Source organism: Takifugu flavidus, chromosome 7 (genome assembly GCF_003711565.1).
Source record: "Takifugu flavidus isolate HTHZ2018 chromosome 7, ASM371156v2, whole genome shotgun sequence".
NCBI lineage: Eukaryota > Metazoa > Chordata > Actinopteri > Tetraodontiformes > Tetraodontidae > Takifugu > Takifugu flavidus.
In genome coordinates this window covers 5,194,939-5,208,654 of record NC_079526.1, presented here as the reverse complement: position 1 = coordinate 5,208,654, position 13,716 = coordinate 5,194,939, and the positions used below count along the sequence as shown (strand labels likewise).

Sequence of the window (13,716 nt, the reverse complement as noted above, 5' to 3'; positions counted from 1 at the left end):
CTGGCTGCTCAGAATGGTGTCGGCTTGCAGAGGTGTGTGTGTGTGTGTGGTGTGTGTTGTGTGTGTGTGTGTGTTGGTGCGCGTGTGTGTGTGTGTGTGTGTGTGTGTGTGTTTGTGTTTGTGTATGTTTTGTAGTAGGACGTTGCGGTATAGAGAACTGTATGCTCCCTTTGTCACCAAATGTTTTATCTTTATTTATTCTCATTTTTAAAGTTGACAGATGAAGGACGTTGGAATCTGAAAATAAGTGGTGTTCTATTTGATCTGGTGCTCGACCCAGGCAATAATGGTTCACTGGTGACAGGAAATTTACACATTAAAAGAAGGCGGCATCTGGCTGACTCACTGTTACTGAAACGATTTTTGTTGTAAAAGGTTTTGTCCTCATATGCCTCCGGGCTCTGACACAATGTGAGTGTTTTAGAGACGTTATTCCAGACCATCAGAGGAATTCTTCCACAGAAATGTATGTGGGATTAGTGTGCAGGTGAAAATAAACAATGCTCATCCTAACAAATGGGTTTATCTGGTCTTCAGGTCGTCGCCTCTGCGGTATAAAAGTAGGTAAACATACTGGAATAAAAAGATGAAATGTTTGTTTACTGCTGTCAAGGCTGATTTTTGGTTTGCATGTTATTTTGAGGTTACGGTTCAGTTTTAGTTCAGTTCCATCTTGTTTCTCTGCCATTATTGGGCCCAGTTCATCAAATTCCTGGAGTAAGATTCTTCAACAACATAATGTGATGTATTATAAAATATAAAAGCTAAGTCAACTGTCATGAGGATTAGGAGGGACACTAGCTCCCCAAAATGGAACCAACATGGAGAACTAGCAGAACCAAATGTGTCTAGACGAAGGACAAGAGCGATGTGTTGCTTGTTTATGCAGGTTTATTAGCTCCTGCATCAGCATGGCTAAAGCTATGACCGTTGGCATCACCATGTCAAATAAGACAAGACCAGACGGTTTAAAAATGACAGGGAGTTTCATTGTTATGCCTCCAAGAACACACGTACTCTGAAAGAAATCTGATAAATGGATGCAAAAGGCCGAGAAATTACCTCAAGTCACAATCTTTTTTGGTTACTATTCACTGTATGTACGTATGTCTGTCTGCCAAAGAAGATAAATCTAATCCAAACATGTCATTGTGTACTTAATAAATGGGTTTAGTTTCATTTCTTGTCTACTCATCAGCACTCTGAACCATCAAAACAACCAAAAACAAACACCACTCTTACGCAACTGCTGTGTGTGTCCATCATTTGGCTCATTAAGGGGAGTTAAGATGTGTTACTGTACACGTGTGTTCTGACCCAAAGTCCAACCACACTGTTCATGCCACGAGCAGAACGCCGAGCTGTCTGACTGTTGACAGACAGCTGCAGTAACAGGATGCCGTTTCCTGACTCATGGCTGGCACAGGGCCCCCCATGGGGGTGGGGCCTTGGAGCATCACCCTGAGCTCCGATGTGGCCGGGTCACCGTCGCCATCCTTACACGATTCCATCATCGGTTCGTGTTACCTGCTGCAGGAGGGAAAGGAGGCAGGGGGAGACCAGTTCACGTTGATGGGAGTCCACTGGTCCACCACAAGCAGCGTGGGGGTCATCATGGCCCCTTTTAACCCTTTGATACAGACTGACCCCTACAGACCTGGAGGTGAAGTGCTGCGCAGCAAATGGGGATTTTCTTGTGACGGCTGATGGGAGGAGATGTCGGCGTGTGAGAATGATGCAGGAGAGGAAGTGGTGATTTTTCTTTCTTCCTATCCAGGGACAGACTGCCTGTGCCCGTCACAGCCCATCAGGCTCAGTTTCTGTGTGCAGGAGAAACTTCAACCTGTCAGCCAGACGTCATACTGGGACTGTCAGGTCTTTCTTTCCGTCTTTGTGCAGCCACCTACACTCACATCTCATCTTAAGTGATTATGACTCATGGTAATTTGCATTTAAACACAAGAACACACCACTGAGCTTGACCTTACACTCTTTATTAAATACATATTCACTTAAAATCGCAGGCAACCATGGAAAAGCTTCTTATGGCAACATATTGTTAAAGAGCAAGAATCTGATGGCTGTAATAAAAGACCTCTTTTAATAATCGTGAAGAATGGATGGTTCACATGTATGTAGACGCACGCCCCACTCAGAGGCTGGTTGTGCAACCAGTCCCAGTCCGACTGTGGAATTGCATAATGTGTAAAAGAGCTGTTCAATAATAAATGGTTAGATTAGACTCAAGTGGCCCGACGGAAAACCTGACCACAAGAATACACACTGTCTGCGTTCCCGTGTACACGTTTCTGTTACCTGCTGGGGAACCATTTCCAGCAACGGCATGGATCGTTTTGAGAACATTGCTCCTCGGGGCAACCAAGACTTGACATCAGAATATTTATAAATGTGCCTGAATCCCCCACGGGTTGCTCTGCGTTATCAGCATTCTTTACATGGAATCCATGAAAGGTAAATTGGAGCGGTTAAAATTTCCCATGAGGACTTTCTTTACTGAAGGTTGCAGCGTGTGGGATTTGGAGACATCTAGTGACGAGACAGCAGATTGCAGGAAGTGAACCCCCAATCTCTATCTTTTTGTGAGCAACACAATAGGAATGATGGAATCAACTGTTCAATAATACATCTACAACCTTTTCGCTATGATGAAATAATGTGTGAGATATGTATGTGCGCCATCAAAACCTTGTGACGCGTCCTGTCTGCGCGGAAACGGCTCAAATGACTCGTCAGAATTCACATTAAAACAGGTCCCAAAGTTCAGTTCTTGCGAGGATTTCTTTTTCTTGAGCTCCAAACGAAACGGTTGTTTTAGTGGGTTAATTCAAACGTGTGGGACTGGTTGGGACGGGAGAAAACATTTTGGATGTTGCGTCACTTAATTGTGCAATTTTAAAAAGTTTCAGAGCAGATTTCCTGCAAAAACACGATGAAGTAACTCCGGTGCACACTTCTTTCTTTATTTGAAAGACCTTGGGCTATTAGTGTAGCGGTCCTTTTCACCGGAAGACACCTGCGTTTAACTTTTCGGGGCGTTACTGCGCTGTTTTGTGGGTTTTTGTGTCACTGATCGTTAAAATCAGCGACCGCAGACATGGCAGCATTGATTCGCGGGTTGGCGGGGCGGCGGTGTCCGTCGCCGCGGTGCCTGGGTGCCGGACTCTTTCGGGAAACGCTCGGCCGAGCTCCGTGGCGGCTCCTCCGTGGAACCGCGGCGCTGCTCAGCGGCGCTGGCCGAACTCTTCTGACTTCCGGTCGCGCACAGCACACGGAGGCTCCGGGTCCCGTGGAGGTGGATTTAAAGCGCTTAGAAGGGGAAGACAATGGTAGGACGAAGGGCCAGAATCGCCGACAGAGCTGGTTTAAACACGAAAACTAAAAGGGCCGTAACTTCTGTGTCCACTAGTGAAAGACTCAACTGCACCGGGAAATGAATATTATTGTAAAGTCACAACGTTTCCCCGGCACGTCCTCTTTTCTTTGGTGTTTCTGTGTTTCATCTTGGCTGAAGTAAAGAGAGTTTGGCTCTCTGGTTTCTTTTAAAGTGTTCCCACCGTCAGAAGTTTGGGCACCTGAATGTTGAATATTGAAGAATTGGAGATTTGTTTGTTTGGGTTAGCTGCGTATTTTATGTTTTTGCATGTATGTTAGTATGTTGTTTATTAAGTACAGATGCAACTAATGGTGTGTTCATTTTTTTTATTTTTTTACAGTTTTCCTCCATTACAACAGGACACAAAAATGCTTGTTTCATTTACTTGGTGAACCTTCTGACAGGATTCAGATAAAACAGGATGATATAGCTGCCTTTTCTGTCTTTTCCTTTCAGGGATAGTGGAGGTGTTGATGCGTCGACTCAAGGCCAGAAATGCTCTGGGCCATGTGTTTGTGTCACAGGTGAACACACACACACACGCGCACACACACACACACACACACACACACACACACACACACACACACACTCCCTGATGGACCCGTGTGTGCAGATGACGGAGCTTGTGTCCACTCTGGCCCATGAATCATTGGTCCGTGTGGTTATCTTCAGGAGTCTGGTGCCTGGTGTTTTCTGTGCAGGTACGAGCTCTTGAATTGTTTAAACCCCTAATTTTTCCTGAATGAACTGTTCGCAGCATTCTGCCGTGATGTTGTTGATACTCTGTAGGTGCAGATCTGAAAGAGAGGGCTCTAATGAACAACACTGAGGCCGATCTGTTTGTCCACGGCCTGCGATCTCTCATGACCCAGATAGGTAGGAATTAGAACCTTCTTGCTGCTGCAGATGTGATCCTCCAGTATTCAGCTGTAATCCCCTTTTACCTCTGTTGTAATGTCGTGGCAGCTTTACTGCCGATGCCGTCCATTGCAGCGATGGACGGCGTGGCCCTGGGAGGTGGCTTGGAATTGGCCCTGGCCTGTGATCTTCGAGTCGCTGGTGAGTGCCCTCTGAGGTCAGACGCCAGATGATGTTTTCTATTCTTCTGCCCTTCCTCCAGGTGATGTTAATAGGGGACGTCATGTGCTTTTCACAGCTGTCACCGATCCAGTCACATTAGATCAGTGACAGAGTCTAAACAGGGTGGTGAAGGATAGCGGCGTCCGTGCAGGGACGCTTGAGTAGACTGACAGCTCCCTCATCCCATCAGGGTAGATTAGAGCAGAGGTGCTCAACCTGGGCACCGAGAAGTCCCACGGGGTCGCAACTGTTCTGGAGAGGTCGTGACAAAGAAGTAACTCCTTAGAAGAACCCTGCTTTAAAAGTCCTGTTGTTTTCATATATCCCTTCCGTTAAAAATTTCTGTATTTACTTGAATAGTCGGCCAAAGTTGCTCTGAGACAAAGATACAGGAGATGCTGAACTGCAGGCTCATGTTCCCTAATATGATGCGTGTGTCTGTGTGTTGTGTTTGAGGTCATCGTTCTGTGTCGGCGCAGCATTTAATACTCTGCATTACTGATGAAGAGTGAGAATCTTGCTGATAGATGATTCACGATGCATTTGCTGCTGGAGCCTGCCCAGCCGCCTTTGGGCGAGTGGTTGGGCGCACCCTGGACAAGTAGCCGACTCATCTCAGGGTCAACATATAGGTCAACAACTATTCACACTCCCATTCAGGCCTCAGGTCAGTCTAGGGACCGATGGGACATCTAGGCCTAATAACACACCACTGGCAGGCCAGTCAGACCAGCAGTCAACCCTAAAACGGGTCCTGCCTTCCAGGTCACGTCTTCCACAATTCGGACCGCCATGCGAGCTTATTTGCGACCTCTGACCTCTGGAAATGTTTAATAAGCACTTGATCTTTGCTTTGGTTAAGGTTTTCATGATGTCTCTGAATTCCTCTGTGACTTTCTGTGGACAAATGAGACAAACGTTGAAAGTCTCACCTTCATTTTTAATTGTTACCAATTCGGAATAACAATCGACCCATCATGCTTCCCACGACACATCTTGCCTCTGGCGTTAATGACCCTTGACTGCGCGGGGGGACTAATGATAGCTGATGAGACCAGACACATCTGTCCCGCTGTCCACTTATCCGCTTGCATGTGATTGGGTGAAGCGGCGTTGTCAGCGCCGTGATTGGCTGAGCGCTTGAAGAGCCGGGTGACCAGGTGTTTTCATCTATTGCTCTGACAGATGCATCAGTCAGACTTTTACACTCCTCCACGGCTTAATGGCCCCGACCTTCAGCCGTCCTCTGTGTGTGTGTTTGTGTCTTTTAGCGTGTTCGGCACAGATGGGTCTGATCGAGACGACGCGGGGGCTCCTCCCAGGGGCGGGTAAGGTCGAGCGGAGGTCGCCGAAGCCACCTTGCTCAGCACTGGATGTGAACATAGGATGACGGAGTGCTGACCTTGATTGCGGTTTGTCCTGCAGGGGGCAGTCAGCGGCTGCCGCGGATGGTCGGCGTGACTCTGGCCAAAGAGCTCATCTTCACAGGTGGTTCCACAGAATCGCTGACAATGCGCTGATCCGTCAGCGAGGGGGGTGGGCAGGTCCGTACATCACGCTTACTCTGTGTCTGTCGCCAGGTAGGCGTGTGGGAGGGCAGACGGCGCTGGAGATGGGTCTGGTAAACAGAGCAGTGGATCAGAACGAGGCTGGAGACGCTGCATACAGAGAAGCACTCAGCCTGGCCAGAGAGATACTGCCTCAGGTTTTGGAGTTGTTCTTCTCTGCTTCTTCTCATCCTCCTACTCCTCCTCCCCCCTCGGGCCAATGACCTGCTCTCTATCCCTGCGTCTTTGCCACTCTTTCTCCTCTCCCCTCCTCCAGTTACGTCTCTCTTCAGGCCTCTGTCACTCTGTATTTCTTGTACTCCAGTTTGGAGGCCTGCGGTGTTTGGCAGGCTGCTGCACTACGGTAGCTTATTCCTAGACTTTGAAGCTTCCTATGTGTGGGAGATAACTAGGCAATCTGGATTATTTCATCCTTTTGTGCTGATGACATGAAACAGCTTCTTTGTCCAGGCTCCTGTCGCAGTGCGGATGGCTAAAGAGGCAATCGACCGAGGTGTTGAGGTAAATCGAGTCACGCGTCATAGATTTAATCGTGCATCCCTGATTAGCGACTCAAACCCACCTCTTCTAGGTTGATATGAGCTCTGCAATGGCAATAGAGAGGATGTGTTATGCTCGGGTAAGATGTGCTGAGCGCTTCCCCAAATCTTGCAGCTGGTTCTTGGCACCCATGTTTCTGAAGCCACTGCGCTCCCTTTTCAGGTCATCCCTACGCGGGACAGACAGGAGGGCATGGCAGCCTTCATTGAGAAGAGACCCCCTCACTACACTGGAGAATAAACCCCTTGGAATGAAATTCCTCCCAGCACGATGCCCATTTTCTCCGTTAATCTCACCCACTGATGTGTCTGTGTGTGCGTGTGAGGTCAGTTCTGAACGGTAACTATTTTGTGAGACGGCACAATGTGACGACATTGGAATTAAAAACCAAACTCTCCCTTGGTTTTATGGGAATGTACATTCTTTATTTCCAAACTTGACTGTGGGACTCAGCAGTGACAGGGCGCCATCAAAGCAACCATACACTACAGCGTCGTCCTGCTTCCTCCGTCTCGTCTGAAGTCAGGTGCAAAACTAAAACCATGCTTTTATACAGAGTTATTGGGGGCTCCTTGACATTGAATTTAACATTGGGAGCAAAAGACAAAATAAAAAACACTTTTTAAAATTTGGGTGCCATTAAATCTGTTTGTCAGCCCAATACACACACATTAACTAACTCCCGATTGATTTCTTGAAGTCAGCTGGATCCCCCCCCGTCCCTTCAATATATTATGGTTATTATTAGCTCGCAAGTTTCAGATCATATAAGTGTTCATAATTAAAAACCCACAGAGACAAGGAGGTTGCTCATGATTGCATAGAGAATGGCAAAGGAGCTTTGACATCAATCATGACCTAAATGGTGGTGGTGGTGGTGGTGGTGGGGGGTACTGCTCAGATTCTGAAGAGAAACCCCCTCAAATGTTACTGATGACATCATTTTTCAGTTGTTCTTTATGGCACACAATGGAGCACACAGTTGAATCATTTGCATGCGTCCAATTTTCTTTCCTTGAATTATTCCTAGTTTCTTTCCTCACGATCCTATGTACAAATTCCACACAGTTTAAGATCCATCTACCTGGAGCGACACACACATGCTCACGCTTGAGTACCGTCTCTGCCCTTAAGACACTTGGGAAACATTGCAAACATACAGATATATACATTTATTTTCTAAGGGGGGGGGGGAAGGCTGTAGTGAAACGCATCTACACCATGATAACACTGACCAGGTCTTTCTTGCCATTTACACCCAGAGAGCATTTCCACATGACATGATGTCATTTCAGCTTGTTTTACTCTATATCTACTGGCTTTGTCCCCGGTATGACTGGCTTGGGGCTGACAGACATTTAGAGAAAATTATTTTTCCTTAATCCTGGTTGTCTGGAACGTTTAAACCAAGCGTGCGTACACACACACACAGACACACAGACACACACACCCATTGGCAAGACCCCTGTCACATCAACTCAAAAGCATGAAGAGTGCAGAAGAGTAAATGAAGAGAGCAGCGGCACTATTTTCGGACCCGGAGGTGCGGGCCCACGTGGGCTGAACTAAAACACTGCTACAAATAAAACCAAGCGGGCATTCCTGAAACACACAATACAAGTATTGAGACTTAACTCCAGCATGCTTGAGTTCACAGCAGCATCATGCGCTTTAGCTAACAGGCTGCTCCATTGAGATGGACAACAGTCTTTAGTACTGGAATAGGAGGTGGAGGTCGATCCTCAGCTGGGGTCCCAAACGGACCAGGATGTGTACATTTATTATTTTGGTACTTATTAGGTGAGAGCAGCCTCATATTTGAGCCTAACTGGCCTACATTTTAATCAGAACACTATATTGTTGTTTTGAAACAAACAATAAAATAAATTATTGCGTGATTAAGCAGGAGTGCAAAGATTTGTGTATGTTTTTAAGCTTCAGAACCTCCATCAAAGTGTATTTGCAAGTGGAATCCATAAAAAAAACCTCTTGATCAGGAAGTCTCTGAAAAGAAAAAACACACGGGTGTGAAAACATTGTCTGAGGCATCACCACAAATGTGTGTGTGCGTCTGTGTGTGCGTCTGTACCTCGGTGCAGCTACTGTGGAGGCGCATGGCGACTTGTCTGTGCGGGAGCAGGCTGACCAGTGCGGGCTCTGTGGTTGTGCAAACTCTCCAGAATGCTCTTAGCCAAAAACTTGACGTCAGCGTGCGTCTGTGGGTGTGTGTGAACAAGCTCCAGCTGCTCCAGGCCACCCTCCTCCAACAACATGCTGCAATAGCGAGCGGCTGCCGACCAAAGGGGACGATTCAATATTGCATCGGTGAACCGCGGGTCAAGGTGTCAGTTATGTTTAGATGTGTGTGTGTTTCTGTTCCGACCGTTCTTGCTGCAGACGTGCTGCATGGCCCAAGCTGCCCACAGCTGGACGCCAGGGGTGTGGAAACACTCCAGTAGAGGAAAGAAGGGATTAAATGACCTTAGCAGAGAAAGGTGGAAATATACTTTATCAAATGTAATTCTTCAAGACGCTATTAATAGAAATACACACTTCAGATCACGTATGAAACTTTCTTCTTTTTGAAGTTCTAACTCACCTGTAGGCCACCATTTCACACTCGGGTGGGGGCCACTTCATGATGACGTCATGCTGCAGAGAGAATGGTAACAGCACTCCAAACCAACATCTCGGGCTGAACGCAGACATTTTTAATACAGTTAAGCACTTTGGAGGAGGCCTACCAGTTGCTCCAGCAGTGATGAGCGAAGCTGTGGACTCAGCGTCCAGGCCTTCTCCCCGCGTGACGTCAAATGAGCAAGGATGCCCGCGGCGAAGTAGCTGACCTCTACCTCTTGGCTGTGCAGCAGCGTCCTGATGTGGTCCAAGAAGCCCTGCACCATGAGCTCCCCATGCAGCTCACCGACCTCTGCTATGTTGTTCTACAGATCACAACAGTGGCCAGGAAATAATGAGCTCCCCGCCTTGCAAATTTATTCAGGATTGTGTTTGTTTCCTAGCAGCTATGAAGGCCTTAAACTCACCAGCAGCCCGAGAACCTTCTGCTGAATAGAGGACTCGTTAGGGAAGGACTGCAGGGATGGATTGGTGGGAGTGAAGAAGGAGAGGGGGGGGGGGTGAATGCATAACAAGTGAGTCAGACTAACCCAAAGGCGCACATATTTATACAGAGCAACACATAATTGGGAAGAATGAGTGTAGAAATGTGCGGCTGCTGTTTCTTGTCTCTGCAGCACTTCATTGGTGTTGTTGTGTACCTCTAAGACTTTAATAAACAGCTCCAGACCCTGGTTTTCAATAAAATGGCGGCAGGTTGTCGGCGACTCGTCCGTGAGGTTCCAGAGGGCACTCAGAGTAAATTTGAGGGTGGCGTCCACCATGACCTGAGTGGCCTTCTGACGCACAATGTGAAGCAGTTGCTGCAGGTGAAGAGGAGGTTAATGAACATTTGCCCCTTTTTTGGCCAGTGAGCACAGGCAGGTGAGAGAACACCACAGAACAGACGCGAGAAGCTCACCTTCACTATGAACATCTCCGCTCCCAGCTGAGCCGTCTGCTCTGTGGACAACTGGGCCAAAAATAAGATATGAGTGAGATGGGGCAGACAAATGTGGCCAATACAAAAATAAAAAACACTCGCACCACGACATTTACCTTGGCAGCCAAGATGGAAATGATGGCCACGGCCATCCTCTGCATGTTCTGGTCTTCATGGTTGCAGAGCCACTGCATCACTAGCTTGGCAGCTTCAAACCTGACAATCAGCAGAGATCTCTCTCTCACTCTGCCAGCCCGTCACCCCTTTGTCCCTCTTTTATAACGCTCTTTGCAACAAGTTAAAATTGTTTCGCTATATCACATAAAACGAGGTGAGACTGAGCCTCTTACCTGTTGAACGGGACTTCTTGTAAGATGCGATCGCTGCAGAGAGACAGCAGGCAATTTTTCTGCAGCTGTGACAAGAGAAAACCAAAAGACATTAGACCAGAACCAGGAGAGCTCAGCCTCTTACGCCTCACTCCTCTCCTACTCTCGCACATTCTCCGCTGGGTGTCCACGTGCCACCACTACAATGTAAAGCTACCTGTTGGTGGTTGGGAAAGGTCCTCATGGCCTCCAGCAGGAGCTGAGTGACGGTGCTCAACAGTCGCACTGGCATTCCAGCCGCCAGGTCCTGCTTGGTCAGGTTGAACACGCAGGCGCTGGCGGCCAGCTGCACGTTCAGCGTAGCAGGATGATTCTTCATGCCCAAAACAACCAGCTGGAAGGGCAGAAGATCGGTGAGGCCGATGAGGAACTCAAGATGAATTGTGAGGGTTTACCTTGAGGATGTCTGGTCTCGGCTTCTCCATGACGTGCGTCAGGCTGAACAGGTGAAATAGAGCTTCTCTCACGAACCCTTCCCTCTCACTGTAGCGCCGCAGCGCTTCACAGATCTGCATCTCGTTTGCTTCTCCTGTTACCTGCGTGGGCAAGAAGACGCTCATATCACTGTACATTCAGTCAGACTTAAATCACTCCACAGTTTTGCATTTTTTGCTGAACACTAATGTTCGGTCATAGCCGTGGAAAGGTTCATGCTGCAGGACATCCAACAGTGTTTAACATACACTAATAATTGAGAGTGTCACACTGGAAATTCCAAGGAATCATCGTACCTTCAGGTTCCCCTCTCCGGAGAGGAAATCAGAGAATCCAGCATCTGTGGCCAGAAGTCCCACAAAGGTCATCCCTGGTCGCTCTTCCACAAATGTCTTCACAGCAGCATCTGTCACCTGTAACAGACAGCATCAAATTGATGGACGACCCTATAACGTGTACAAGCCTGTTTCTAATTTATACACACACATTTACACACATACCTGTTTCCTCCCTGATACGTCCAGAGAAACTAGAGCAGGCAGGATCCCTGTTTGTCCAAGCAGCTGACGAGCCACATCGGATGTAAACTGTTTATCATCGCTGATGTCCAGGTGCTGCAGGAGAGACGTTCCACGCAGACACGCATGAGTAAGACTCTGCCTCCGCTTTAGCAACTGCACATTACATTTCCTTACCTGCAAAACATCGAGCTTGCCGATGACTCCCAGCAGCTGAGCAGTGCTCATCTCCAGCCTCTTCAGCTGATGTAGTGTTAGCGAGCGCAGACGCTCCTTCAGGCCCAGCAGGGGGGTCAGGTTAGTAACCGAAGTGTTGGAGAGATCGAGGCTCTCCAGCCGGGGCAGCGAACACACGTCCACCAGTCCAGAGTCGTAAAAGTCCACATTTCCTAAAGAGAGGGAGCGGAGGCCTCGGAGGGTGCTGAAGCGATACTGAGTAGGTTCCTCCAGGGAGGACATGGTTAGTCCTGTTAGGACGAGCCGCTGGAGTGACTCCTGTGATAACGAGAGGTTTTATTAAAAAAGGCGTCCTGGTTTTAAAAATAGATGGAGGAGAGGTGATAAAGAATACTTTTACCTGGCAGTATTTATTAGTAGCCAGACCCTGCAGGATATCTGGAATTGTTAGGTCTGCATTGACTCTGGCAGCATCCAGCTCCAGCAGTCTGTGTGGGCAGAGGGCTTTCCTGAAGGCCTCTGCAGAGATCCGAGCGGTACGGATGCAGGCTCGCCTCAGCCGCAGGTGTTCACAGTTCCGAAAGATGCCCACGGTGCTGTCGTTCAACAAACCTCAAGTGGAATAAGGAAGGGTTTAAACTCAAGGTCTGGTGCATACAGGACCGGTCTTACACAAACTGTGAATCACGCCTTTTTCAAATGTTATTTAGTAATAATTTTACTACTAATCCAAGTAAAAGTTGGGACTAAATACAAATGTGGTCTATAACATAATTATAACATTAATGTTAAATTTCAAAATTATGGCACTTAATGCTACAAATGCCACATGCTACCCTGCTACAATCAAAGGGGAATGATAAAGAAACCCTGTTTAGGTAGATTTTTCCCTCCACATGTATATTGGTAGGTGCTCACAGACAATTGGAGAAAATGTGGTTTGATGATTTTTGTCATTTATTCTGCCAGTTGGGCCTCAGTCTGCAGGGCTACACGGTTCATTTATGTATGGAATAAATGCTCTTGGGTCAACTTTTTGCAAATATTTAGAAAAAAATGCAATCAAGTTCTGCAACATTTGGCATGTCAGGTTATTTACTGAGGTAAACAGTGGCACATTTAAATGATTGACCAAAGAAAATAAGAACTCAATAATCGTAATTACATGTAAATTGTTACTTTCACGCTTGGAAAGACTGTGTCGGTCAGTTTACAAGACCAAGAGCAATGATTCGCCGTCTATTCTCTTTTAGTCGTTGACAAATGTGCCTTCAAGTTACTTCAGCATTTTTGTTCATTCGTATTTTCAATGATTCACGTTCTCAACAGAGGAACAGTTCAGGGGTGCGTGCTTAGATCCGCGTTTACCTTCAGTGGCCATTTTAGCCAGCAGCTGATCTGCTAGCTCCTGCGGGAAGAGAATCGCGTCCCTGAAGCTCAGGGAACCATCGGGACGAGTCGCGCAAAAGCGCTCCAGATTTTGACTCAAGAAAGTCAGGCAAAGGTCTGTCAGAGCTGCGGGACACGCGTCATCCTGAGGGCGAAATGTTCGCACAATTCATGTCATTAGAAGAGATTTTACCCGGGTAATAGCGCGCCTGAACAACTTACTGTGTTGAGGAAACTCCCAGCCATAGCCATGGTTACAGAGAGCCGGGATCTGTTTGCGCCACGGAAGCTACCGCTTCGCCTTCTCGTTGACGGGTGAAACTGGGTGCAGTCTCCACCTGTGACGGATGTCTGTCGCGATGCTAGCCGGTCTGACAGGAGCGCAACAAAAACGCACGCACGGCGAAAGCTGCTAGTGGTTTAGCTCACTTGTTGTCGCCCCCGCCGTGGAAACCCGTAATCCGCGCAGACACATCGGAAGCTGTCCGCCGTAGAGGAACTCATGGTTAAAATGCACCCGACGATGACTGCTGCAGCCGTGGAGGTCCCAACCCAGCAGGAAATGCGATCTAGTAATCGCCCAGTTATGTCTATTTTTGACTAGACAGACAGTAAACAAAGGTCACAGCACTGGAAGTACATGAGCGAAGGGGGCGGAACTACG

General features: G+C 47.7%; 2 protein-coding genes across 2 annotated transcripts; one reads left to right on the top strand and one right to left on the bottom strand.

The window, feature by feature from the left end:
- Positions 1 to 2,756: 2,756 nt before the first annotated feature.
- Positions 2,757 to 7,776, top strand: echdc2 (enoyl CoA hydratase domain containing 2). Its single transcript, XM_057039129.1, has 11 exons — positions 2,757 to 3,347; positions 3,851 to 3,918; positions 4,011 to 4,098; positions 4,187 to 4,273; positions 4,364 to 4,456; positions 5,749 to 5,805; positions 5,903 to 5,965; positions 6,058 to 6,182; positions 6,496 to 6,546; positions 6,617 to 6,664; positions 6,748 to 7,776. Exons 1-11 carry the CDS (start codon positions 3,116 to 3,118, stop codon positions 6,823 to 6,825), a joined length of 990 nt encoding a protein of 329 aa, XP_056895109.1. The 5' UTR covers positions 2,757 to 3,115; the 3' UTR covers positions 6,826 to 7,776.
- zyg11 (zyg-11 family member, cell cycle regulator) lies at positions 6,989 to 13,653 on the bottom strand. Its single transcript, XM_057039047.1, has 18 exons — positions 13,275 to 13,653; positions 13,032 to 13,197; positions 12,064 to 12,275; positions 11,664 to 11,981; positions 11,469 to 11,582; positions 11,265 to 11,381; positions 10,929 to 11,069; positions 10,691 to 10,867; positions 10,495 to 10,559; positions 10,261 to 10,360; positions 10,124 to 10,174; positions 9,864 to 10,025; positions 9,630 to 9,677; positions 9,330 to 9,527; positions 9,185 to 9,237; positions 8,969 to 9,066; positions 8,675 to 8,875; positions 6,989 to 8,591 (listed from the first exon to the last, which is right to left on the bottom strand). Exons 1-17 carry the CDS (start codon positions 13,302 to 13,304, stop codon positions 8,685 to 8,687), a joined length of 2,241 nt encoding a protein of 746 aa, XP_056895027.1. The 5' UTR covers positions 13,305 to 13,653; the 3' UTR covers positions 6,989 to 8,591; positions 8,675 to 8,684.
- Between the last annotated feature and the right edge of the window lie 63 nt (positions 13,654 to 13,716).

Excerpts from the sequence above, each read along its gene's own strand:
- zyg11 (XM_057039047.1), bottom strand. The coding sequence starts at position 13,304 with ATGGCTATGGCTGGGAGTTTCCTCAACACA. Across the intron at positions 11,070-11,264 it reads CCGGAGAGGGGAACCTGAAG|GTAACAGGAGAAGCAAACGA; the intron begins GTACGATGATTC and ends TTGCCCACGCAG. Across the intron at positions 9,067-9,184 it reads TGTGAAATGGTGGCCTACAG|GTCATTTAATCCCTTCTTTC; the intron begins GTGAGTTAGAAC and ends TTCTCTGCTAAG.
- echdc2 (XM_057039129.1), top strand. The coding sequence starts at position 3,116 with ATGGCAGCATTGATTCGCGGGTTGGCGGGGCGGCGGTGTCCGTCGCCG. Across the intron at positions 4,099-4,186 it reads GCCTGGTGTTTTCTGTGCAG|GTGCAGATCTGAAAGAGAGG; the intron begins GTACGAGCTCTT and ends GATACTCTGTAG. Across the intron at positions 6,547-6,616 it reads CAATCGACCGAGGTGTTGAG|GTTGATATGAGCTCTGCAAT; the intron begins GTAAATCGAGTC and ends CACCTCTTCTAG.